The sequence below is a fragment of the Pocillopora damicornis genome, chromosome 6, assembly GCF_964200805.1.
Source record: "Pocillopora damicornis chromosome 6, jaPocDami1.2, whole genome shotgun sequence".
In the NCBI taxonomy this organism is placed as follows: Eukaryota; Metazoa; Cnidaria; class Anthozoa; order Scleractinia; family Pocilloporidae; genus Pocillopora; species Pocillopora damicornis.
The window spans coordinates 13,714,903-13,741,655 of NC_142675.1; the positions used below are offsets into that span (position 1 = coordinate 13,714,903).

At 36.6% G+C, this 26,753-nt stretch overlaps 1 protein-coding gene across 7 annotated transcripts in view; it reads right to left on the reverse strand.

Annotated features, from left to right (window-relative positions):
* Nucleotides 1-26,132, reverse strand: part of LOC113672383 (uncharacterized) — a 36,103-nt gene extending 9,971 nt beyond the window's left edge. For 2 of the 7 annotated variants that reach the window (XM_089208622.1, XM_089208623.1), the window contains exons 1-10: nucleotides 25,964-26,127; nucleotides 22,183-22,471; nucleotides 21,758-21,973; nucleotides 19,535-19,604; nucleotides 18,875-19,074; nucleotides 15,634-15,696; nucleotides 10,346-10,531; nucleotides 7,148-7,207; nucleotides 2,087-2,110; nucleotides 1,774-1,839 (exon numbers count right to left, since the gene is read on the reverse strand). In XM_089208622.1, coding sequence (XP_089064748.1) covers nucleotides 1,774-1,839; nucleotides 2,087-2,110; nucleotides 7,148-7,207; nucleotides 10,346-10,531; nucleotides 15,634-15,696; nucleotides 18,875-19,074; nucleotides 19,535-19,604; nucleotides 21,758-21,973; nucleotides 22,183-22,459 — 1,162 coding nt within the window. In that variant the 5' untranslated portion in view covers nucleotides 22,460-22,471; nucleotides 25,964-26,127. Of the gene's footprint in view, nucleotides 1-1,773; nucleotides 1,840-2,086; nucleotides 2,111-7,147; nucleotides 7,208-10,345; nucleotides 10,532-15,633; nucleotides 15,697-18,874; nucleotides 19,075-19,534; nucleotides 19,605-21,757; nucleotides 21,974-22,182; nucleotides 22,472-25,963 lie in introns of all 7 variants that reach the window. The other 5 variants (XR_016187393.1, XM_027188665.2, XM_089208625.1 and 2 more) reach the window with 3 other exon arrangements.
* Nucleotides 26,133-26,753: the final 621 nt, after the last annotated feature.

The window sequence follows — 26,753 nt, forward strand, 5'->3', positions numbered from 1 at the left end:
AATAATGCTATGGAGGTAGCTAATGCATGACTAAGGAGCACTTCATAAAAGATGGATTTTGGTGTGATCAGCATTACAAGGGAATAACTTAAAACTTGAGATACCATAACGTTTCTGCTGCAGGTCCATGGCAATTTCAGTTTCTTAGGCAATTAATTATTTTGAATTAAAAAATTAGCCCACTCTTAATTGACCTGTTACCTTTAAAGAAGCCCATGCAATGCATTCCAAGATTTTTCTGCTTCTAATTAGCTTAGGGTGACAAGAAAACTCAGACCCCCAAAAATCACACTTGTAAGTGTCACCAAAACCCAGAACCTTTGGTGTCTTGAAGACTCAGACCCCAAAAAACTCTGACCACTTGGTGTCTTGAAAATTCAGACCCCCAAAAATTCAGCCTTCAAGCAAAACTCAGACTCCTTACTCTGATTTATTAAAATTTACTGAGCGCAGAGATCAAAGTCACAAATTATATTTCAGTCCTTAGTTGCATCTTTAAAGTGACAGTTGGCTTAATTATAAATATCTTTTTTGTTGCTAAGAAATTGTGTATTAAGAAGTAATCGAACAAATATGCAGTTTAAGATGCAAATATTGACAGTGCTATAATTCACGATTTAAATCGCAGTGCCCTAAATTTTGAAACTGAGCAGATAAGTTTTCACTGGGGGGTTTGAGTTTCATAACACCCTCTTAGCTTGCCTTCATTTTACATTGCTTAACAGGTTAGTTTTTATGTTACGTTATAATCATTATGGTTATCATTATTGTAACTGATTTATTTATCATCGTTATCATCACCATTACCACTTTGTCAGTGATATTAACTTAACTGCTTGGAATCTTTGTTTAACAGTACAGTAAATGGATCTTGTCTTTAGGATAATTTTTAGTCATCATTGCCCTCGTGCTTGAGATTGGTGTACTCAGCAGCAAAATAAGCAAATTTTTTAGTATCTCGGTGTTTTACAAGAATGAAATACACAACCCCTTCTTTCATGTAGAAAAAGTAGTATCACAACAAGTGATTAGTCTTCACTGAAGATCATTTACACTAACAATTTTGTCTTTGTTCATACTTGAAACAATTCTACAGTTGTTTATGTGATTGTCTTATATTCCTGTCATATCACCAGGTTTTGAATTTGTTATTTCAGGTTTCAGCTAATTACATATTAGAAAAGCTGTTTGGTAGGCATCTCTTTTCCAACAAGTGTCTTAAGAATACAATAGTAACTCATTTCAACTTACAACATCCATCCCACAAATGTCAATTCTTAAATAGGAAATATCAATATTCTGGTAGTGATGATTTTAAATCTCCGATCATTCCTAATGCCATGTACAATAGGGCTTACCAAATATTTCTAACTTAAAAAGGGATGAGATTATCATGTCTTTGCATTCATTCTTCACAGTAATGCTTGCAGACTTGTATCCAAAGAAAAGCTAAGGGTCACAAAAGGATTATTCATTTATAACATATATGTAGAACCTTGCATGGAAACAACAATAATTGCTAAATATCTATTTTGACATATATTTATTTGAGTATTTTCATTAAGTATTGTTGTAGTGCTTAATTTAAGCTACTGGTACTTGTATTTTGACACTAGCAAAAGTTTAATACCACAGTCTATCTGGTACCTTTTTCAATATCAACCTTGCATGAAAACTCATTAGCTTGACTGTCACAAACTTATAAGCTGTATTTTCTGTAAGGTGAAAGAGCTATTTCAAGAAAAAGGTAGTGCAGGAGGTTTTTGTTCTCACCTGTGACAACTGGGGCAGAGGTAGAGGATGGCAAGCTATAAACTGAAGTTGAAGACAGTGAAGAAACTGTTGGGGCAAGAAAAAAATACTCTTAGTTTCTTCAGAAATGTTTGAATCCATGACAACTAAAGCAGCTTGTAAGTTTGTGATAGTTACAGTTTGACCAAACTGTAATAAAATTGCATTTATTTTACAAAATAATTGAAAATAGCCTTATCTGATACATGCTTTTTCATTAGCACACTAATTAACCTAATTAGATAACAGTTTAATAGGAACAAGGATATTGTATATACTGGTTGACAAAGATTACCTTGATAAAATGTTGCACCAGTCTCTACATAGGAACAATAAAATCTCCTATGAAATTGTAATAAGGCTGATATTTCACAATGGTGAAAAGTTACATATTCTAGTAACATAATTGTTGAATACAGTACAAGATATAATCTCATTCATTTTTCAGGATCTCAGAAGAGCACACCTCTTTGCTATTGATGTAAGAGTTTCTCTTTGTCTAAAAAAGTCAAGTATTCTTGCTGATTTGCAATCTTTGGGATTTTTACCATTCATCAATTATGATTCATTAAGAGAGATAAATTGTGCAAAATTGTCTGCCATGGAAATGGTGGGGTTACTGTAAAATTGACTTGCTACCAGCATTTAACCCTATATCGTAACGATGGGCATACATTCTATGATTTGAGTACCAATCATATGCTTTTCTACATGTTAGTATGACATTTTTTCCTCTCCTCTACAGGAATTTAAGAGTCTATTGTGTCTTGTTACACTTCCACTCTGTTCACTTTAAGTAAATCTGTGGGTGTAATATGGGTGAAAAAGCAGTTTGGAAGGAATTAAGAATTTCCTTTTCATTAACAAATGCAAACATGTTGGTGTCATAGTTAAGCTCAGCAGTAAAGTAAAACCATAACACACTTTGGTCAGTAAGTTGGCCAATGATGACATTAAAGCCTATAGTATTTATTATTCATGCATAGCATGCATCCTGCCTAAGATTTACCAAAGTACATATTTCAAACTATTATTTCCAAACTACTACAGCAGACTCATCTGCTGACTCAGATGTATTTACAATAAAGCAATCTTGCAGTTGGCCCCAGAGTATAGCTTGGGACCTTTTGGTGATAAATGTCTTTTAATCAGCACAGTGTACCAGGCATATGTATTTTTTTTATATAAAGCAGACTTGAATAAGAGTAAATTAGCATCATCGTGCTAGTTACTTAAATCCAAAATCAATGTCTTTATATATTAACTCCAAATATATTCTAAGTGAGTCCAAATAGTTTCTATAAGTTACAACTGTCTGAAAATCCTTTCTTGCTAGGAAGTAGCAAGTTAATAGCAGAAGCCATTTCATATACAAGGTATCAAGAGGTCTTCAAGGGCATGAGGTTGATATGATCTGCTTCAGCCTTTCAACACAATGTGTTCTTCATATCTCCTATGACTGAGGGAACATCCACTTTACATGCATCAACAACTAGCCAAGGTTTAACTTCCTGGGGTTTGTAGAACGTCTTTTAAGTGCTCCATACCAAATTGCAACCCTAGCACGGGTTTTCTCTCTTTTCCTCATGCAGTATTTCTTGCAGTCTACCTTCCTGTAAAAATTGTTCATGTTGCCTTTACAGCCACCATATGTGAATTTCAAGCATTTCTTGCTATTTGAGTTAAAATACCAGCGGGGAAAGGAAGCACGACACGGCCCTGCAACTTGAGGCAAGTAACAGACTTCCTTCCACATTTGAATAGGTCGTTCTGCATAAATGGAAAAGCAAATTTTTACTAAACCATCAACTATTGCCATGTATACCCATCTGTGCCAGTGGGAAATAGAGATACCATCCTCAATATCTGAATTACTTTGTACACATCAACACTAGCTGCAGAAATCTTATTGGTACACTACAGAACAGTCATACTGGAATTAGGGAAAACAGTTTCTGGGCTCCTTTGAGGATAATTAAGGTAATGTTTCCTATTACCCATGGTGATGATAAGTTTTAAAGAAGTATTGTTGATACCAAGAGACCCATCACAAGGAATATGGAGCAGTGATAACATACACACCACAACAAATTGATACACTATTAAAACATATGTTAAATAGACTTGGTTATTGGTTATAATAAGCCTAAACTGGTTATCAACATTTGCAGGTTGCACTTGTAGTAAGAGAACAGATAAATTCACAACAGTTATGTATGGAAATCACCGTCAATGATCAAGATGAGATCTCCAATGCCTGGTTAACTTATGCTGCTTAGTCTTAAGTCCATACACAGCTTGCTAAGGCCATGGCAGATGAAAAGGGTGGAGTCTGTTCAGTGCACACCACTCTTCACTCAAAAAATCCATCGCACAGGTTCCAAGGATATGTCCAAAACCTGGTTGGCTTGCCACAGTCAACAGATATCTTCTGAAGCAGTCAATCATTGTTGGAAAGGGAGAGGTATGCACCCACCTGTTGTTGTGCAAAAGGTCTGAAACTTGTGTGCTGGAACATCATGCTCGATGCAGCTGACAGCATTAATACTCTCAGCCAAGTCAGCTTCCCAGGAATAAGCAGCTCCAAGAGCTCAGGGCTGAATACACCTTACATTGGTCTTGCAAATCAGTGAAAGAGAGACACAAGGGGTGGGCTTTACGGTCAGAACCTCCATTGCTTCAAGCTTGAAATCATGCCAATAGGTCACTCTGACCATACCATTTTCATGTGCACTCCACTGAAAGACCAGGTAACATTCAACTGCAATCTGTGCAGTCTCATTTCACTGCAAATGACAAAATCATTATCTTTGGTGACTTCAATGCCCAGATTTAGAAATGTGGAAAGAAGTACTTGGTAAACACACAATGACAATGGGTGGTTGCTGTTGTGGAACAACAACTCATTATTACTGCCTCCATCTTCCAACAAAAAAACCTGAAAATATTCTGATGCATCCTCACTCCAAACATTGGAACCCCATAGATTACATCCTACTGCAACAGTGTGACTTGAGAAATGTCCTTTACACCAGAGTGATGCCCAGGGAAGAACCTCATACCTTCTGTGGACTTGATCACTGCAAACTGAAGCTTCACCTCAAACCTGGACCTAAACAAGAGGGGTCCCAAAGAGAAAGTTCAAAGTTGGTAGCTTTAAGTCACCTTAAGGGGAAGCTGACTTCCAGGCAGGCCTACAGTTGAGGTCACTGGTTCATCTGCTGAAACACTTTGGGTTTACTGACACTACAGTTCTGCAGACTTCTAAAAAGTCTTTGGGTTCTCAACAGAGAAGAACAAAAGATGAAACCAATGAGAAAATTCAACAACTACTAGCAATAAAGAGATCTGTTCACCAGGCTCACTTAGCACAAACATCACCCTGTGAAGAAAGCCGCCTTCTGTCTTGTATGCAGCAACCTCCAGCACAAACTAAGTGACATAGAGAGGATGTGGTATCATGCCTTATAAAAGAAAACTCAGATTTATAGAGACACCAGAAATATCAGAGGTATCTACAAAGTCCTGAAGGTGGTTTATGGCCCCTCAATCCAAGCTCAGAGTCCTTTATGTTGTAAAACTGGGCAGGACATTTCCACAAATCTACAGCTCTCAATATCCCTCAACAACCAGTAATAACTGAATCGGATGAACTTCCTTCCATCGAAGAGACCGTCAAAGCTATACTGCAGCAGAAGAGTAACAAGAAAAAACTGGAAACAAAGGGTTCAGCGTTAGTTACAAAACTTCACCAGCTATTTGTCTGTTGTTGAAAGCAAGAGCTGCTCTCTATTTCAAGTAAAATCTTTGCAAGGATACTTATGAACAGACAGCTACCTACTATCACTTAAAACCACCTCCCATATGGCCAATATGGTGTCTGAGCCAATAGAAGCACATATGGTGTTTGTTCTCAGTTTCACCACATGGTCATGCACTTGCACAAAGATCAAAGAGGCCAAGTCAGACTCCACAGTAACCTCTCCAAGCTCTCCTCAGTTATCCATAGGGTGAAGCAGGGTTGTGTCCTGACTCTGAATCTGCTAACAATCTTCTTTAACATGATACTCAAGCAGGCTACTGTACCTCTGGATGACGAGGATGGAGCTGACGCCAGAGACCATCTCATGGCTACTTGTTCAACACAGGTCCACACAAAGACCCTTGAGTAATTGATCTGTTATCTCCTCTTTGCTGACAATGCAGCTCTTGTTGCCCATTCTCATTGCCACAGGAAGAGTAGTGCCTTCCTTACATCACTGGTAAGAAGACTTTTGACTTACCTGGGTGTGCCATTGCACCTGGTGCCAACATTGACAGGAAATTGACTGCAGACTGGCACAGGTGAACTGTGCCTTTGGCAGACTGTTCAAATGTGTGTGGAACAAAAAAAATTCCTGAAAAAGAGCACCAAGATCAAAGTGTACAGTGCTGTTGTCCTCACTACCCATCTGTACAGCTTGGAGTTGTGGGTTACCACCATCACCATCCATGACTCCTCAAGTGCTTCCACCAGTGCTGTCTCACTTCCATCCTTAATATCCAATGGAGTGACTTCATCACCAACACTGAATTCATGCAACATGGAGATGTAACAAGAGTTGAGGCTTTACTGCTGAAGTCACAGTTACAGAAAGCAAAGTGCATCTCCAGGATGGAGAATGGCACTGAAGAAATGTTACAAGGAAAAGGTAACTGTTTAAAGAAACCTCTTGGCACCTGTGAAATAGACCTTTTCCAATGGTCCACCTTAGCTGTAGTCTGCTATGCCAGATGTTACACCATTAACCGTGCAGCCTCTTCCTTCAAAGACTCCTGCAGGACCTTCTTCTATGATAAAAGACAGGAGGAAGAATAGACACACTGTAACATCAAACCTTAGCCTGACTTTTGTCTACAGTCACTGCAACCAAACCTGCCTGTCTGGTATCAGCCTGTTTATCACCACATGTGTGCCTGCAGTCCACATGTACCACCTTCCTAATCTTAGTTTATGACACAATGTCTCACATACCTTCATGTGTGAACACAAAATGTAACCCTTAATGTAAAAACATTGTTTTTCATTAATGTTTATACAATAAACTCTATCCTTCACAAATGGTCTCAAATTGTGTTAAATTATGTTTATGAAACATCTCTTCACTAGTAAGATTACTATTTCAACCAATCAACTTCTCTTAATTTTCCACAAACGTAAAAGTTGTAAAAGCTGCCCCTTACGCTTTGGAAAACAATCATATAGTGATATAAGGCCAATTAAAGTCAGAGATGCAAATCAATTTTTCCTTCAAAATACAGTAATTAGCCACAATATGTTGCAGAACGAACTTATAAGAAAAACGCTTGTGCCAACCTGTTGTATGATGATTATCAACTTTTTGAGAAGGCTTCTGGTTGATTTCTTGTGCAGAGCCTATGAAGAATAGATGCATCTAGTGAACAATAAATCCAATGAAATGGAATATAACTAAAATGATCAAAAAAGAAGGCAGTATCTGTCAGTTAGCCATTCATTTATGATATAACACCACAGGTTTGAGCAAGGCATGCAGTAATAGTTTTCCACCTTTCATCACATAAAAGCCAATGGCACTTAACCTCTTAAAAGTAATCTTAACATAAAGACCTCTTTACCAAAGCCAATAGGATTCTATTGTAGATCTAACCAGTTTTGCCATATTGCAATGTTTTCAGAAAAACTTATTGAAATATTGAAAACTGCAATCACCACAAGGCATCCACCTGTTTAAATCTCGGGCATAAGTGAAAAATTGCACAAACTGTTTGAGACCTCCTATGACTGATTCATTGGTTTATGCAGCATTTCTCTTCTACAAATTATATGAGTAACTTGATCTTCCCTCTTCCTTGCAATCTAAAAGCAATTATGAGCCATCATATATTTTTGCTCCCTCGATATTGGTGTAAATGCACCACAGAACTGAATATTCCCCAGCTAAACTGGGGGGAAAACAAGGATATCACTCAAGTGATATTCCCCAATCTTAAAAACTTATTGTCTACTTTAATAATTCTTCACTCAAAATAAGGGAACATTTCGTGGTTGGTAGAGAATGGAAATATTTTTTGTTGATAAAGTTGTACCAGAAAATACTCCAAAGAAAACATCCCAGCAATCAGTAAGCTGCTCATAAACATTTTTTACATGGGTTGCAAAATATTTGTACAATAACAAACAAAGTAGCCTCAATTTTGTGCAGAGATATGCTTGTGTATTTGTCCTTGGATATGATTGTATTTATTGTTATTCTATTATTCTATGCTTATTCTATTCTATTCTATTATTTAAACAAAACAAAACCACACGAGATTCTATTCTATGCTTATTCTATTCTATTCTATTATTTAAACAAAACCACGCGAGATGGAACAAAGGGACAGGAATAAATGCAGATTTACTTTCTCATAAGGTAAAGATAACTTTCACAATGATTTTTGACTAATCGTCAATTGATGAGGATTTTTAATCATTTCACAAAGTAGTACCGTATTTACCCGCAGATAGGCCGCACCCGCGTATTGGCCGCACCCCAAACTTTCAATGGTTTTCATGGGAAAAAAAAAATTGTTGAGGTCGAGTACCGGGATAAATAAAGCAAAGTTTGAAATCAACAACAGCTGATGTGAATCAAGTCAAGTTTATTTTTGCAATAATTCCTACGCGAACGTGAAAATGTTCAAACTAGAAACTGAAACGTCTATTCGCTAACATTTTATATACAAAATAATCTTAATTAAAGATAATTTTTTCGAACAAGTTTCTGTCCTTATATGTACAAACACGAGTAAAGTGAAGCATAACCCTTGTAAACACGTTCGCCAAAATCATAAACAAGTTGTAATCTGTTAACAACTGTTAAAATATTTACAATTATTAAATTATTAAATTAATATTTACAACTATTAAAATATTTACATTTATTTATTTTTAAAATATTTATATCAAATATTTAATATTTGTCCGATCAAAATTAAAATCCATTGAAATCACCTTCATCAATGTCACTTTCACCAAAAATGTCACGGTATTCTTGTTCGTTCACATCAGGACGGAAACTTCCTCTTCACCAGCATAGAAAAGTTCACCTTCTTCGTCTACAATTGACTCCACTCCATCATTGGCGGCAAACGGATCACTTTCATCCATATCTTCCCAGAGAATGTCGTCTTCAGTGCCATCAAGTGCGTTCATAATGCAGCATTTGAGAAATGATCGTTTGATGGTGTCTGTGGAAATGGCATTCCAGCTGTCTAGAATCCACTGGCAAATCTGGCGGAGGTCAGGTTTTCGAATGCGGCCTGTTGGTGTGAATGTGTGGTTTCCAGCAAGCATCCACTCGTTCCAGTATTGTCTTAAATTGTCTTTGAAGGGCTTGTTGACACCAACGTCCAAAGGTTGTAAAAGACTTGTCATCCCACCCAGTATTACGGCCACATCTGTGCGTGAATTTTTCAAAACCCGCTTAACATTGTCACTTAAGTGAGCTCTAAACGAGTCCCACACAAGGAGATTTCTTTTTTGTAGAAGCCTGCCAACTTTGGTCCAGACGGAGTTCAGCCAGTCTTTTACAAGCGATTCGTCCATCCACCCTTTGGCTTGAGCACGAACATGGATACCCCGTGGCAGCACCAAATCTTTTGGCAGAGTTTTTCGTTTAAACACCACATAGGGGGGAAGCTTCGTTCCATCTCCTAGGCAGGCTAGCATCACTGTGAAACGATCCTATTTTATAGAGAACGGTGGTGAAATTTCCTGCAAAGTGACTGGAAAAAGGAAGCACTCGAAAGGCTCACGAGGAGGAATGGCTATTCCGTGCAAGCTGTTTTGGACCTCTTCAAACAAGAGACACGTTAAAAAACTTGATGCGCTCATTGCTGCAGAGAAAAGCAAGATTCTTGGAAGATATGGAATTCGCGTTTAGTTGTATGTGATGTAAGTTAGGAACAATTTAAAGCGAACATTAAAACGCCAATTTACTGTACTACCGTGAGTTCTCGTGCATATTAATGAGGTGTCAAAACGCTTGTACCCGCGTATAAGCCGCAACCCCAATTTCGGTCCCATTTTTCCGGGAAAAAAGTGCGGCCTATCCGCGGGTAAATACGGTACTTTCAGAAGAGTTACTATTTTGCAGTGACGTGACCTCTTTCATGTCACAAAAAAAACATTTAAATGTTTCAAATTAGTATTACACCAAAGAATTCTGCCTCCTCTTATTTCTCACATGAATTAAAATACATTTCCCAAAATAGTAACTCTTCTTAAAATTACTATATTGTAAAATGAATAAAAACCCTTCTTGCTAATTAACAATTACTCCAAAATTCTTGAGAAAGATATCTTTACCTTTTCACAAAATACATCTGCATTATTTCTTTAGTTTTTTTATATCTCACCTGGTTTTGTTTCGTTTCGATTCATTTATGAAAATAGTATAAGCCTAAAGATGGACATAGCCTTTTCAGAATTAAGTAAAAACAAGAACAACACCTGTTCTTGGTGAAGGCATCTCAAAGACAAAAAACTTACTTCTGTTTTGTTGCATACAAAAAACCTTGCAGGCAGATTTAGTGTAAAAGTTGTTGGCATTTCCCTCACATCCACCATACAAAAATGTAATGCACTTTCTCCTTTCCTTATTGTAATACCAACGCTGAAATGCAGCCCTGCATGGACCTTCACTGTGAGGTAATAAGCACTGTGCTGGTATGTTGCCTACAACATAATTTTAAAAACATCTTTATCTAAAAATATACCACTGTTGAAAAAATAACTCAACTACTGCGTCAACATGTACAATGCATTACAATAAAATACACCTAATTTAGCATAGTCATATACTCTTAACTTAAAAACAAATTCACATTTCAAATAGGTCACTGATTGGAGGAAAATGTATCATGTGCCATGCATAAAAACTCTCTATCAGACCCTTATGCAAGCAAAAATCACCAACTCAAAAAGGTGCATGTATTCACCAGAAGTTTAAACATATGATAATTGGATTTTGTTTTTAACAATTGGGATTTGTAAAAATTTTGCAACTAAGTGTTATGGTGACTTCATACTTACATAAATTGTTTTATCTTTTTGAGTTGGAAGGTGTAAAAAACACAAAGAGATTGGCACCATGGGAAACAGTGAGTTTTGTTTCTCTTGAGGCCAATAATTAAGTGCATATTGATACCTGTAGCTATGGTTCAGCAGCAGTTTACATAGCCAAAGTATCAGATAATCTGAAACAGTTTGTTAAATTCCATCAAGAAAAAAAGCATGTGACCTTGAAATGTCAAGGTTAATTGTTTTACAATATAGTAAAAAATGATGAACCAAATAAGTCTTTCAAGAGATTGGATTGAACACACTCCTCTGGTGTCATTTTTTTTATTTCTTCTTCAACGCCGAAGTAGTCCATTTGACTTCCTTTGCTCACTGAAGAATGAACCAACGGTCTTTAATCATTTCTTGTTCGAAATAACTTAGAAAACAATGCAGTAACTTAGAAATTTCACAAAGGCTTTGTTGCATATTTCAGTAATAATAACAGCACAACAACAATTTGAGAAAAGCCATGACAGGACGGATAATGCATGCACTGTAAGTACCTCCCGCTGTTCCATACAAAGCCTTAGAAAAGTTTTCTAAGGCTTTGTATGGGACAACGGGAGGTACTTACAGTCCACGCGTTTTTCCATCCTGTCATGAGCATTCGGTAGTTATAAACCCTTCCAGAGATGCACACTGAACAGTTTTACTGTAAGTTGTACCGTTGTACATCAGAAATGGGCAAATTGCACCATTGTTCTGGCCATTTCTTGGTGAGATGGTATTCATACTGTAGGACCTACTTTTTCAGTTAGGTTTGACTTCAACAGCTACAGTAAAGCTGTCATTTGACACCAAAGAAAGTGCTGAATATAACTAACAGCTAAAACATGTAGGTATAATGTTTTTTCGGAAAATTTTCATGATTTGGTTGAGATTTTAGTTTCTACTGGCTTCTTATGCATAAAGTACTAGGTATTTTGAGCATAAACAGAAGCATACTCTGCTATTGTTGTTCACATTCCACAAAATATGTTTATTTTGTGATTTCATGTAGCCTTGACAAAATCATGAAGGACTGCTAAACTGTTTAACTTTGCTCTTGTTTTGTGACCTTCATGCCAGCATGGAAATTGTATAATAAGCCACAGTTAAAATATTTTTTTAATGTAGCTACAAGGTTGCAGCTTTGAGTTTACAACCTACAGATTTTCTTTGGGCGACCCTAAAAGCCGGAACGGCGGAATGGCGGAATGGCGGAAAATGACCCCAAATCCTAAAACACGGAACGGCGGAAAATGACCCCAAATCCTAAAACACGGAACGGCGGAAAATGACCCCAAATCCTAAAACACGGAACGGCGGAAAATGACCCCAAATCCTAAAACACGGAACGGCGGAAAATGACCCCAAATCCTAAAACATGGAACGGCGGAAAATGACCCCAAATCCTAAAACACGGAACGGCGAAAAATGACCTCAGATCCTAAAACATCGAACGGCGGAAAATGACCCCAAATCCTAAAACATGGAACGGATGTCAGGGGATGTTGCACAAATTTTGTACAAAGACACCAAGCGCTTGGCTCATTTATCCCCACGACGATAAGGCGCGTGACTAAAATTAAGTGTTATTAATTTTTTTCTTTTACTGAGTGGTATAAATAATAATGAACCATTATGCATGAAAGATAGCTGCGTTTTCGCGTTGTAAACCTGTCTAGTCACCTTTTGTTATGCAAAATTTGCCACGAGTTTTAGTTGCGGCATAAAAAGTCGCACAGCATGTGAAAACCAACTCGACCGCATACCACATTACAATAAACAATTGTAACTTTGATACGTTTCCTGGTCACGTCTGCATTGATTTATTGAAACAATAATATCTCATATGCTTGTAAATGTGAGAACATCACAGGAACGTTTTCAGGCTTCTCAAAATATGACAACGTTCAGCCCCAGCTCCAAACTTAGACTAGCGTGAGAGCAAGCCCTCGTTACGAGCCCTTCAATACGAGCGTTTTTTCATCCACGAATAACTTTTGGGACTTGAGTAACACTAGTTGAAGAGAGGTTTGCAGGGTGTCACGCGCGTGGGAATTTCTCATGGCGTGAAAAGACAAAAGAAAGTTAGCAGAAGGAAGCCGTCAAGAAGAATTTGAAGAATTTCTTCGCGACCAGGTGTCCAAAACACCACCATTCTACTGTGAAATTTACGGCTTACATATCAGCGGAAGAAATAAACTTTCTAAACAAAAAAGAGGCTATTTCACCAATTCGTTCAGCGGATTTCTTCTGTTCCTCAACAAATTGCAAATCGTCAACTCTATGGCGTTTAAATTGCCCTTTCTGAAAGGGAAGTGTAATTCAGACGGATCTTTGGATTGTCATGGTTTACCATTATTCGAGTGGAAGCAGTTGCGAGACAAAGAAGAGGCTATCGGTCGAGGATCCTATGGTTTGGTTTTTGGGATGGGATTAATGGGATTAAAAAGTGAACATATCGTTAGGTTTCAAGCTGTGTGCATGGAACCGTGTGCAATGATGCTTGAATATTTGTTTTTCGACTTCGCTCCCTTCTTCAAATTTTTCTTGACGGCTTCCTTCTGCTAACTTTCTTTTGTCTTTTCACGCCATGAGAAATTCCCACGCGCGTGACACCCTGCAAACCTCTCTTCAACTAGTGTTACTCAAGTCCCAAAAGTTATTCGTGGATGAAAAAACGCTCGTATTGAAGGGCTCGTAACGAGGGCTTGCTCTCACGCTAGTCTAAGTTTGGAGCTGGGGCTGAACGTTGTCATATTTTGAGAAGCCTGAAAACGTTCCTGTGATGTTCTCACATTTACAAGCATATGAGATATTATTGTTTCAATAAATCAATGCAGACGTGACCAGGAAACGTATCAAAGTTACAATTGTTTATTGTAATGTGGTATGCGGTCGAGTTGGTTTTCACATGCTGTGCGACTTTTTATGCCGCGACTAAAACTCGTGGCAAATTTTGCATAACAAAAGGTGACTAGACAGGTTTACAACGCGAAAACGCAGCTATCTTTCATGCATAATGGTTCATTATTATTTATACCACTCAGTAAAAGAAAAAAATTAATAACACTTAATTTTAGTCACGCGCCTTATCGTCGTGGGGATAAATGAGCCAAGCGCTTGGTGTCTTTGTACAAAATTTGTGCAACATCCCCTGACATCCGTTCCATGTTTTAGGATTTGGGGTCATTTTCCGCCGTTCGATGTTTTAGGATCTGAGGTCATTTTTCGCCGTTCCGTGTTTTAGGATTTGGGGTCATTTTCCGCCGTTCCATGTTTTAGGATTTGGGGTCATTTTCCGCCGTTCCGTGTTTTAGGATTTGGGGTCATTTTCCGCCGTTCCGTGTTTTAGGATTTGGGGTCATTTTCCGCCGTTCCGTGTTTTAGGATTTGGGGTCATTTTCCGCCATTCCGCCATTCCGCCGTTCCGGCTTTTAGGGTCGCCCTTTTCTTTTGACATGGCTCATGAAATAGTAGTTTGGATGATGAATGACCCCTGAAACAAAGGTACGTTAAAAAATTCACTATTGAAGAAGTTGCGGTCATTGATGTCAACAGTACCACACAAAGGCTGGTGTAAGACAATGTTAGTATGCACAATGACTGGCAAACAAAACAAAAAATATATTTTTTCTTTAATGTGAAATATACATGCATTGCTCATCACCTTTTGGATAAGAAAACAACATATATATTTGATTTAAATATTTTTAAATTGCAATGTTATTGAAAACAAGTGTAAATATCATTAATATATTTTTTCCCATGAAAAAGGTGTTGACAGAATAAATTAAAGGGACAAAAGAAAAGTACATTAGCTAGTGTCAAAATTTCCAAAGTCTTTGTTTCACTTTTGCACAATAACAGGTTGGAAATTAAAAATAAGACACTTTTGTCCCATCATCTTTCCGGTAGCATTTCTTTGTACATTCTGGAACACAACAATGAGCCGCCATTTCCTCTTCTTGTAAATAATTCAACTGAATCGAGTCAAAACAGATCACCTAGTATTCAACTTTAATTGACCTTTTGTTTACAGTGCTGTCTTCAAGTGTGGCCTTTCTGACCTCGGTTTCATGTTTAAGTAATTAACAGTCTCATGCACCGCGGCCATTATGAAAGTCATGATGATAGTAAGATTCAAATTTGCACAATGAGCACCCTACAGTAAATCTGGGTTAATCAATTTTCTGAGGAAGCAATACCTTAGTGTCTTGATTTAAATCAGTTGGACTTGTTCAGTGTGTTGGGTAACAGAGGTTACTAAAATTCTCAAGACATCCATATCAAAATGAATGTATCTGGACTATTTCACCTAATTTTGAGGAAAAACCCTCACTGTAAGGCATATTGAGTGTATGTCATTTGGGGATACTACACAAAAAACGTACATGTGCTTCTTGCTAAATAAAGAAATGATTTCCTTGGTGCATAGAATGTGGATAACAACATTTGAGGAAATGAGAAAGTCTGAGAGCAAAAAAAAAAATAGATTGACAATTTTAATCTTAAATTTGAAGCCAATAAAAAAATACAAATTCGCAGTGCCATGATAGTTTCTAGTACAATTAATGGCTCTGAGACACTTTAACATTACTTCGGCTGATGGTTTAAGAGAATCTACACTGACAGAGGTATTGCATGGTCAAATTCACTCTACATCAATTCTTAGAAGGTGTCACTAGTAGTACCCTAAAAATAATTGCTAAGAACCTGTAGGAATGTACCTTGTAGCTGTAAAGTAGGTGGCGGCACTGTTGTTTTTGCAGGAGCACTTCCCTCACCAATATCTAAAAATCAATATAAGAATGGGAACCTTTAATAGCAGCAGGAAAACCATGTAAAATGCTCGAGTACCAGTTGTCTTCTTTGTAGGAACAAGGACACACTCTCCAGTATGGCACCATATAAATTCAGTAATGATAAGTGTAAAACACCAACAAAGCCTGCCATGTTACCCCAAAACAAGTCAGCCTCAAAACAGGTCAACTCACCACCCCACCCCTCCCCACCCAAGAGTACAGTCACATCACTCCCCAAAGTCAATGAGCATTGTTCATCCTGGCTTCACCTATCAACCTCAAATATCAGAATACTTTTAAATTCCACAGTTTTCTTATCAAAACAAAAAAGACCTTGCGTAACATCAAACAGCAATAATTTATCTTTGAGAGTGAAAAATTTTCCATGATAATAACAATAAGAAACAACCTGCTCCACCTCTAAGTGATAAAATATCTACACCCTTGTGAAAAAGATTTTGGAATTCCTAGGAATTTCTAGCAATAAAGGTGTGAATTTTCATGGTTAATTTGGACTGGGAATTCCTAGGAATTCCTAGGAATTCCCAGGAATTCCCAACCATAACAACTCTGGCTCTAAAAACCTAGAAGTTCTTAGAAATTCCTAGAAATTCCCAGAAATTCCAAAAAAATTCCAAGATTATAGCCAACAGGACTTGGAATTCCAATTCAGAGAACCAATGACTTTCCCTGAAAAGCTGTAAATCTAAAAAATTCCTATGAATTTCTGGGAATTTCAGGAATTTTTAGGAATTTTTAGGAATGTTTAAGAATTACTGGAAATTTTAAGCAAAAATTTGAGGCTAATGATATAAAATAAATGCTTTAAATTAAAAAACCCGACTAAAATTCAAGTATTCAATGAAATTTAATTACAAGCTTAATTAAGGCTTACATGTAAAACATTTTTATTAAGTATTAACATCAACATGTGGTAATATTAGGATGGAATTTGATTTATTTTTCTTTCCTTGAAAACTTCATACGGATTAATCCTCAATTACAGCTTTTCATATAAAATAGTCCCAATCAATTATTAAATTTGGTTTGGAAAGGAAACAAAGACTCGAAACTCACTGGAGTTGTGTTCATGGCAAAGGTGAGGAATAACACAAGCCAATCACAGTTTTGAATGCGACTACAAATCGTCTTTTACCCTCATATTTATAAAAGAAGGATACCACATTAGGAAGTATAAGAGATACATAGACGACCCCAGTGTACCAGTACCTAAATCTACAAAGCTTGACCATAGCAAGCATTCAGCAACATGTTCAAACACCACCATCTCGATTCCTCAGTCAGTTGTTTCCACTGAACTTAAAGCAGTGGTGACCACAGAGTAGCTAGAGTGTGTCTTACAAAGGAGAAACATTTGTACAAGAGACAGAAGTAACTATATGCGATTACAGAGGTGCATTGGAACTCTGGTCCACAAATAGTTATGCACTGTCCGAAGTATAAAACAATTTTGTTGATAGCTGACAGACAGAGAAGAACAACAAGTAAACTTTAGAGCTGCTATTACTGAAGTGTGACTTGCACTTTTCATTTGTATACAAAGAAGAACTTGTATTTTGCACAAAAAAATTAAAAAGATGTTATATTCTTTGAGAGATCCAGTGATTGGGACATTTAAGAAATTAAGTTATGAAAGGAAACTTGGTTTGTACTTCTCACTACTAACAAGTCTTGTTGACAAATATTTTCAGATCAGAGTTTCAAATAAAGTAAATTGAAGACGTCATTTAAAAGGTGTTTTTTCTCAAAGGGAACATTGACTACCTCTGTCTTGTCTGCATGCCAAATGTTTGCAAAGTGTGTGGATGATCCACAAGTATTGGAACTCTTACAAAATGTTTTGTAAGAATAAAAACAGCAAAACAAATTACAGCAATTAGTCGCGAAAAAAAAGATACAGCAACAACAATCATGAAAAAAGAAAGATTAATTAGGTGTTGAATTTGTTTGTCTAAGGCATGAAATTTCTACTAAAAATAATGTCAACAAAGAGTCTCTGACAGTGTTTGAGGCAACTGAGCTTGACTGTTCCAAGGTTTTCTAACAAAGGCAACCAGTAATAGAAGGTTGGGGAAGTAACTTATGTTCATAACTAACAAAGTTCTTCAAGTGTAGATAACAATGAAATCATTGTTAATTATTGCAGAAGTTGTGTACCAAGTAACAGCTAATGAATGTTTGATGAATTTGGCACATCAGTGAACATGAGACATTAATTTGCATCACAACAAAAATATTTTATGATCATGGAATCCAAGAGTCCTTTGAGGTTAGAAAGCAAATCTGTGATATGAGTACATTGGATTAATTGGTAATTTCCATTTAACATAATTGACTGCTGGTTCATGAGAAAATCCATATTAATGTAGAGATTTACTAAAACTTAGTTTGAATAATAAATTTCATGATCTTTAAGTTATAAAAATAAACATGTATGTACATCTCTTGGTAAGTTTTGTATAGCATATTTTTTATTGAGCCAAAGTTTTAAGCCTCTGAAATTACTCCTTTTCTTAAAAACCTTCACATTCAAGGTATTGAGAATTTCTTAGAATTTACGTGGACCTCAGGGTATTTAAATTGCCTCAAATTACATTCCCAGAAATTCCCAAGAATTCCACCCTTCTTAAATTATAGGTACCAGTAGTTTGTATAGCTGAGAATTCCTAGGAATTCCTGGGAATTCCAAGTCCTCAGCTTTTTAAATCAGAGCTAATTTGCAAAGTTAGGAATTTTTGAGAATTCCTAGGAATTCCCAGAAAACTGGGAATTCAGTTTGCAAGGGTCATTTGCATAATTGGGAATTTTTGAGAATTCCTAGGAATCCCCAGAAAGTTGGGAATTCAGTTCACAAGGGTTGGGAATACTACACACATGGATCAGGGAGGACAGGAAACATATTAACACAGAGCTCCTTTGGGAGCCATTTAGTCTGGAAAAGTTAATGAACTTGACCAGTAACCATACTGTCAATATGTAACTTAGAAAATGTCAGTAGGTGATCAATGAGTTTGGCTTATCTTATATAGAGTGACATGACCACATTTGAGAGACCTGATTACACTCGAGAGAAATTTGAGCAACTTGCTGGGAAAATGTGACTACAGGTCATGTGACCTACACTCCTACTCATATGTCAACATACTTGAGGAATCATCCGGTACACACACTGCTACATCTGGAATATTGGCCTCTGGAATTCCTGGAATCTGAACTTTGCAAAAAAAGCCTCTAGGACAATCTGACTGACTTTTCTTTCCTAACACAGCTATTTGGCAGCTTCTTGACTTTTGCTTTTGACACTGAGTTGAATAATGGCATTTCCATTCTCCATGAGAACAGGTGCTGTCACATAACAAGGAAAAATTTAGTTTTGAATTTGTACTTTTTTTTTCAACCAAGTACAAGTATACAAGTGTATAATGGACTTTTTTTAGGATGCAATTACATACTTAAGAGAGGCACTTTCTGGACAAATTGAACAAAGATTCTTCAATAACACTTTTTCCTTATGTTTTGAGTCAGAATAAGAAACGCACATGTCATCAAAAATCATAGCTTAATTGTCATCTCATATCTCGTTTATTTTAAGTTTAAGCCCAAAATTAGAATTCACATTCTAGGTAAATGTGTCCATATTCCCTTCGTAAAATATGCTTTTTAGAGACTCGCAACATACATGTTGTTTTCACAGCTCCAGAGGGAAACAGATCCTTAAATTATGGAAGTCTATCAGGCCTACATATGAACATGTTTGCATTTCTTATAAAAATATGCATTACAAATGGCAAGAATCTGTACTAACCATGATTCACAAGAGTCTTTTCCTGTCCTGGTCTCACCAAATAAGTATGTCTTAGTACCATGATAACACTCTGTCATTGCAAAATTCTTCAGTAAGTATTGTTAGTTTACCAAATAGATTCCATGTTACCATCTGTTCAGTAATAGATTATAGATGACTTCCAAATGTGGTACTGACAAAAATAGGTATTCAATGCATACAATGCACTGCAATGCATAATGTGGTAATAACAAAAACAGATATGCGATGCATACATGTGGGTACAGTGCTGTAAGGGCTTTGTGGTAAATGAATGCCTAACCAAGGTCCTGAATTTTAGATTCCACAAAAAGAGAGGCTAAATGTAAAAACTAGAAAAAAATTGTAATTACCAAAATCCCCACAAAACTTGTTCCTATGATTTGCATATACACGGGAAAAATAAAGGGTATAGGGGTTCTCACCACTATCTTTTCAGACCACCATTAGGTGAAATTTAGTCAAATGCAAATCCCCTTATTTTGCTGTTATTGGACTAACTTTGGACAGTTGTAGAAAGTGCATGCTGTTGATGTTACCCAGACACACCCAATGTTACATGACCTCAAACAAAAAATGAGCAGTCTGAGACTGCAGGTGGCTACCAATTTAGCACTATTTTTATACCATACAACAGAAATAGAGGTTAATTATAATGATGCTAGAAGGAAGTGTTGCAGACAATTTGAAGGCACATGCAAAACAGAGAAGCCTGCAGCATCATACTTGATTCTTTTAACTTTGCCTGCTAGATATAAATAATCTACTAATCTCATTACAATTCCATTTTTCATGAGACTTTTGTTTCATGCAACAAGGCATTTCACAATTTAGAATATTCTGTCACTCAGTGTTTTGGGATATTCTGTGATTCTGTGTTTTAGGATATGCCACCATTCCAGCAAAACAAAATAAATTTTCTCAAAGTTTCCTTCACGCTGCGATCACACCTCACATATCTTTCTGCTACAAAAAGTTTTGTCCATGAAGGGCCTTTGTGAAACAATTACTGTCTTCTTAATGTCAAGGCAAGCACCAATAATAATTTCTTAAGTTCTGTTGAAAACAGCCAGCTAATCTAAATGCTAAAGTTCTCTGTTTTCAATGGAATGTTTTTTATTAAAGTTTGTATGATATGCTGATCACATTTATTTGTTTCTCCTGCATGGAAAAGTTTCAGTTTGTTTGTTTCTTTTATCATGCAGGCAAGAGGCCACTATGAAGTGATTTTGAATGTAGCCTTACGGCAACCACTGAGAAAATCATATCTTGGGTGTAGTTATGCACAAAAAGAAGTTGTTTAAAACACATTTTCTCTCTTCAGTGTATGCTGCACCCAATAATCTTTGATGCAGATGTCACACTACAAAGATACTCTGAAAAAATGAAGTTATGCATTATATTGTTGCTCTGACTCACTCTTAGCCTCTTAGCCTCTTACATCCACATAACAAAGTGGCTTTGCCTCATATTAAATGGGAGGCAGTAGCCACAGAAAGTGAGTGGTTTTGGTTGGTGTCTTGTCAATCAGCAAGACTATCTCAAGAAATTCAACCAGGCATTAGACATCAAGCTGTTTCTCCCTTTATGTTTTCAAATGAAGACCCTTAATTAACTTGTTTCAGCCCAAAATAAGGAAATAAAGAAGTAAGACAACAACAGATATCCTTCATTGACACAAATTTGGACACCTAAATAAAGAAACTGAAAGTCTTGCATCTACCACCCTATAAATGAGTGAAATACAAAACTGGAAACAAACTTGCTTTTATAGGGTGGCAACCTTGAAGTGTAGCAATGAAATAGTAGAGAGAAAAGCTTGAATTACATGAAAACATTTAAAACATAATTTTTGTTGATAAATAGTTGAAAGTGGAATTTTTCAATTTACTAACTGGTAAACTTATGGTCATGATAGAGTTTTTCAATGATATCCCCAAAATCAACCACATTAGTGGCTGCAAAAACAACTCAACTTGCACAAGTAAATTTCTTTCAGAGATGCTCAGAAGGCAACTCCTCATTCAATATTCTTCTGATTGGGATGTTTAAATATATCTCCTCAGGTCAGTCTACTTTGACTTCAAAATAAACATACACAAGAGAAGGGTATCAAATCAAAGTTTGAGATTTGTGAAAAACAATCTCAATCTTATTCTGAAGAAGTCATTAAGAATTATGAAACAGCAAGTCTATTGATCTTACTTTTACAGATTCCTCTCATGATTCCTATCGCACTCCCAGAAAGGCACTCATCTTTGAGGAGTTCACATTCATTGCTGTATTGTTTTCCATTGCAAAATCCACACACTGGCTCATGCTTGAAACCAGCACAACTTTGAGAACAGCTGCACATAGGAAAGCCATCATTCCCTAAGGTACAAATCTCGCGAAAGCCACACTTCTTTCCTTTACAAACAGCTACATAATAGAAAGTAAATAAAGTAATAAAATAGTTAATCTAACTGATTCTCTTGATCTGATCTTCAGACCTGTGCCTGGGTTTCTGAGATTAAACTGCAAAGGAAAATTTATCAACTAGTCAATGAAGGATATCCTTCTTTGATCCAAATCACATAGTCATACAACAAGAAGGCCACATTAATAATTAACATTGTGGATAAACTTACCAGGTTTACATGTGCCTACTCCTGCCCCATAATGCCCACCCCGCACCACACATTTCAGACCAGCATCACAACGTCCCATCCTCTCCAACTGCCCACCACATAATTCCCCTTCAACCTTTGCACAAACACTACAACAGCCACCTCTAGAATTTACCACACCTCCCTTGCAATTGGTAGGAGGAGAACACTGTACCCGTTTGCATGGAAGACACGACAGAGACATCAATGGGGTCAGTGCCACTAAAAAGCTTCCAATAAGCAGCAATCTAGCCTCCATTTTCACAAAAGTCTAAAATAAAAGGATTGTAATAATTATTAGTGTCAATCCAACAAGTAGTACAATAAAAATATTATGATCATCGACTGTACACTGATTGAAAGCCCACCACCTGTGTTACAAATACCTTCCCACAAATAATGGTCCATGTGTGTAATTATCATTTTAATAAGTTACTTGGCACAAACAATATTCTGCAGTTCTGTAAATGATAGGTCACTTCCTCAAACTGAAAGAGTGATCTGACATCATAACCTGATTAAAAAAAACAGCTTACATTACATGAACCTGGTAATAAAGGGTGCCAGCAATGTACATTAGTTAGAAATATACTAAAATAGAGAAACAACTAGAAAAAAACAATAAGAAATGAAAAGCCATGATAACCTACAGCTTCCATTGTTGGGAAACAAAAATTACAAATTATTAAGCATGCATTTTGTCCCAGGGTGGTTCACTTTGTGTACAATCAAATTGAACCACTAGGGACAAATGAATTGGACTGGGATATAACCATCTATTTAAGGAAAGTTAAATAGATGGCTGGTATTCAATTTATGTACAATCAAATTGAACCACTAAGGACAACTGAAGGACTGGGATATGACCATCTATTTAAGGAAAGTTACAATCCTGTATCCTTTTTTCGACAAATTTCCCCCATGTATGGCTTGCTGCCTTCATACTTCATACATATTTTTCACTTTGCTTATTTGATCATAAGTTTCCTAGGTGGAATGTTGAAAAGAAAACTTAAATAACTGACATTGATAAAATTATGATGCACAGAGAAACAATGAAATATTGAATGCATTAAATTAAATATTTGACCAGCAATTAATGATTGTATGAATGTAGAACGAGCCAGTCTGCTTGAATTTTTCAGAATAAGGAAATAAAGAAACCTCTAAATTAGCGAGTCACATGAATTTTGAGGACTGGGACCATGGAGGAAAACACTGGCATCTAAGCTTTCACTTGACTGTCTGTCCTTAAATGTTGTGCACTTTTTTTGCATTTACTTTCACATTTAATATTTAGCTTCATTTTAAAATGCAATTGTAAGGTTGATGTATTTTTTAATTCTTAGTTACTCCACCCTACAAAAAGAATTAAACCGATAAACCATTCTAAGTCCAAAGATACATACAAATACATACATTCAAACAATTTGGAGTATTGTGTTTAGCATCCCTTGAATATCTTTATGAGGAAGAGTTTCATCAGATTGAATGTAAGGTTTGAAAACAAGGGAAAATCATTGCTGGGAAAAATTTGAGATGGATTATAATGTCAACAATTGTAGCCTTCAATCCTGCACCTAAAATAGAATCTCCCATTAGCAATTACTCATGATCTATTCTGCCTTACACAATCTTCTAGGGAAGACTCGATTGTTCTTTTGAATGAAGGAACATTTAATATCTAACAAAATAAACTTTCTCAAAATGAAAAAAAAATTGAGTAAAGTGCACATCAAATTAATACTTCCTACCTAACTATAGAATAACCTTACAAAAAGTTAGAAAAATTAAATGCATAATTGAATTCAAATTCAGTTTAGGTTAGAAGCTCCTGACTATGAACAAGACATTATAACCAGAGAATAAGATACTAAAATTTTTTGTCTGTTAGTTCTAAATGATTGGAACACTACTGAACATTCTGCAAAGTCAGGTCAAATTTTGGGAAATATCCACCAAAACACATGACCAATGAGTCCATCAGATTTCCAAACCAGGCACTTCTACTACATGTAGAGAATGTCATACTCAGACCTTAACTTTAATTCAGCTGCATTTTCATGGTGACAGCAAACTGAAGTCAATTGAAATACAATTCCCTATGTTTCTACTTAATGCCATGACCATGACAAGGAAAGAGGGTGCCACACCCTATTTAATGTTGCCTTTACTAGTATCTCAATATTGAAATCAAGGGGAAACAATAACCCTCAGAGGAAATATATATTCATCTTTTAGCTTAAAGACAGTCTGTGTTTGATTGACACTAATGGAAGCCCCAAATATTTTGGAACAAATTGTTTTAATACATTGTCAACATGACGTTGACAATGTGGACATTGGAATGCTGTCAATAGAGAGTTAAATTACTCTCTCAAACAAAAAAGGCTTCCACTGACTGTAAAACTTTAAGAAAGAGTATTCTTGAGTAAATATCCGTCTGCAACATTTGCATCCTATTAATGACAAATAGTAGTATGAGCGAGAAATTAATTTCCTTTGTTCCTATTAACAATAGTCCAAGGCATATAAACTGGATTTAGAGAAAAATTTTTGGCTTTCTTGTAGACTGAGGCCATCCCTTAAACTACTTTGTTTCCAATTCCCCTAACCTACCCACTTTTTAGAAAATGTAAAAACTGCGAATCAACTGTCTGAACTGTTTGTGCAGCAAATTTTTTAAGAATGAAATATTTCACATTCTCGCTATATTTCAATGGCAGGTGATTGAGAAGTGCTTGAGTAAGGAAACCAATTAGCAAGGGAATGCACCCATAAGTGATATCCCCTTCTTCTTTTTCTGGCCTGAACAACCAACAGACATACTTTGACAAAGTGAAGGTGATGGGCGTCAACACGGTAACATGAGGCCAAGTGCAACTGTACTGAAACAACAATGCCTGGCCCCCTTAAATCAATTTTTGGCACGAATTAATCGGTTGGCGAGACCTCTTCTTCCACTGTTGATTTCTCTGTAAGTTCAGACAGCAAAGGTCACAGTTGATACGTTTTGGCCGACTGCCACATTATTGTAGGACGAAACCCGACCCCAGCAGCGCGTCCTTTACCCGCTCTACTATTCAAAACCAATTTTTGGAAGAAATCTCTCATGTCATTGGAAATGTTATCTCTTTCTGTTTAATAAATGATAATGTAAGTCAACAAAAGTCTTTTCCGGGAAGAATGTGAGCAACTGAGAATTATCCAATTTTATAACGAAAGCTTTTGATGTATTTCGGGCGCAAACAATAATCTGATAGCATGCTGAGAACTTCGCTTTAGCTAAAAAACGCAAACGATAAAGACGCTATGGTATGACAACTTCGCGAGTATTGGGAATTCAAAAAGGTTGTGATAGTCCTATCTAGAGATATGTAATAGATCCTCAGCAAAACTAGGCAGAGCAGACAAGGAAATTGTCGAACGAACGGAAATCCGATTAAAACTGACTCGCACTTCTTCTTTGGTGCGTGCGACAAGCTGCATGTATTTAATGAAAAATGTTCTTTGATGCTTCGGGTCAGTTCGTCTCTTTCAAAATCCTATTGTAAAAGACTTAATCACAGAATTACCAAATTAAAACCACTCTAAAGCCCAGAGCCTCTGCGTAGCGATCCTAACTCAGAACGTCCTGTTAGCGTTCTTTTATTAGCAAGTTGTTGAATTCATTTACAAAAGATTACGCTCATGTACTCAGCTGCATGTCATAAAGATCTACAACATCCACTCCCTCTCTATACACTGTACAAATACACCTTACCTTACTGATACAGTGACTCTCATGTAACGACCTTTACAAGAACGTTCTTTCTGTGAACACTGAATCAAAATTCTCGTAGATGATGCGCAACGTGGGAAACTGATACGATATATGTCAAACTCTTGACGTCGATGTATTTAGAGCCCGGGGAATGTCAATCAGTTACAATGACTAGTGGAGGTCACGTCATCATGTCCTTACAAAAATAATTAGAGATCGGCTCTAATTGGATTTTTTTTCGGAACTGGACAGGAATAAATATTAACAAATTGAAGAGGATCGACGTATGACTCAAATATTTAGGTTATGCCCGGTGGGAGAGACGATTAATTTCAAAATTTGTAACAGAGAGACATCAGCTGAGATGACCAGAAAGAGGAGAGAAAGACAACGAGAGTGGAACGTACATTAGCTTTTTTCAAGTCAGTCGTTTAGGTTTGTACCGATGGTCACCCAAAACTCTCCCTCATGCTCTGAACAAATAGATCAGCAGGAGGCGGACCAATATAAGATGATTATAAAGGTAATAATAACTCACCACTTCTAATCATTTCATTATATGGGGCTCTTTGCCATCAAACGATTTCGCAATTCGAAAGGGAGATGATCTTTTCGCTGAGGCGAGGAGCCAAACACGAATAATTTACCAATCTTTTTCCAGGCTTTCCCTATTTTTCTTCCTCTCTAAAGTTTTCCTTTATCGCCTAAAATGGCCCGAGTTACCATTTGTGTCAAGCCCGTCATCGCTGTATAAAGGGTCTGTTTAAAAATAGTTTGTGATGGTCATTCC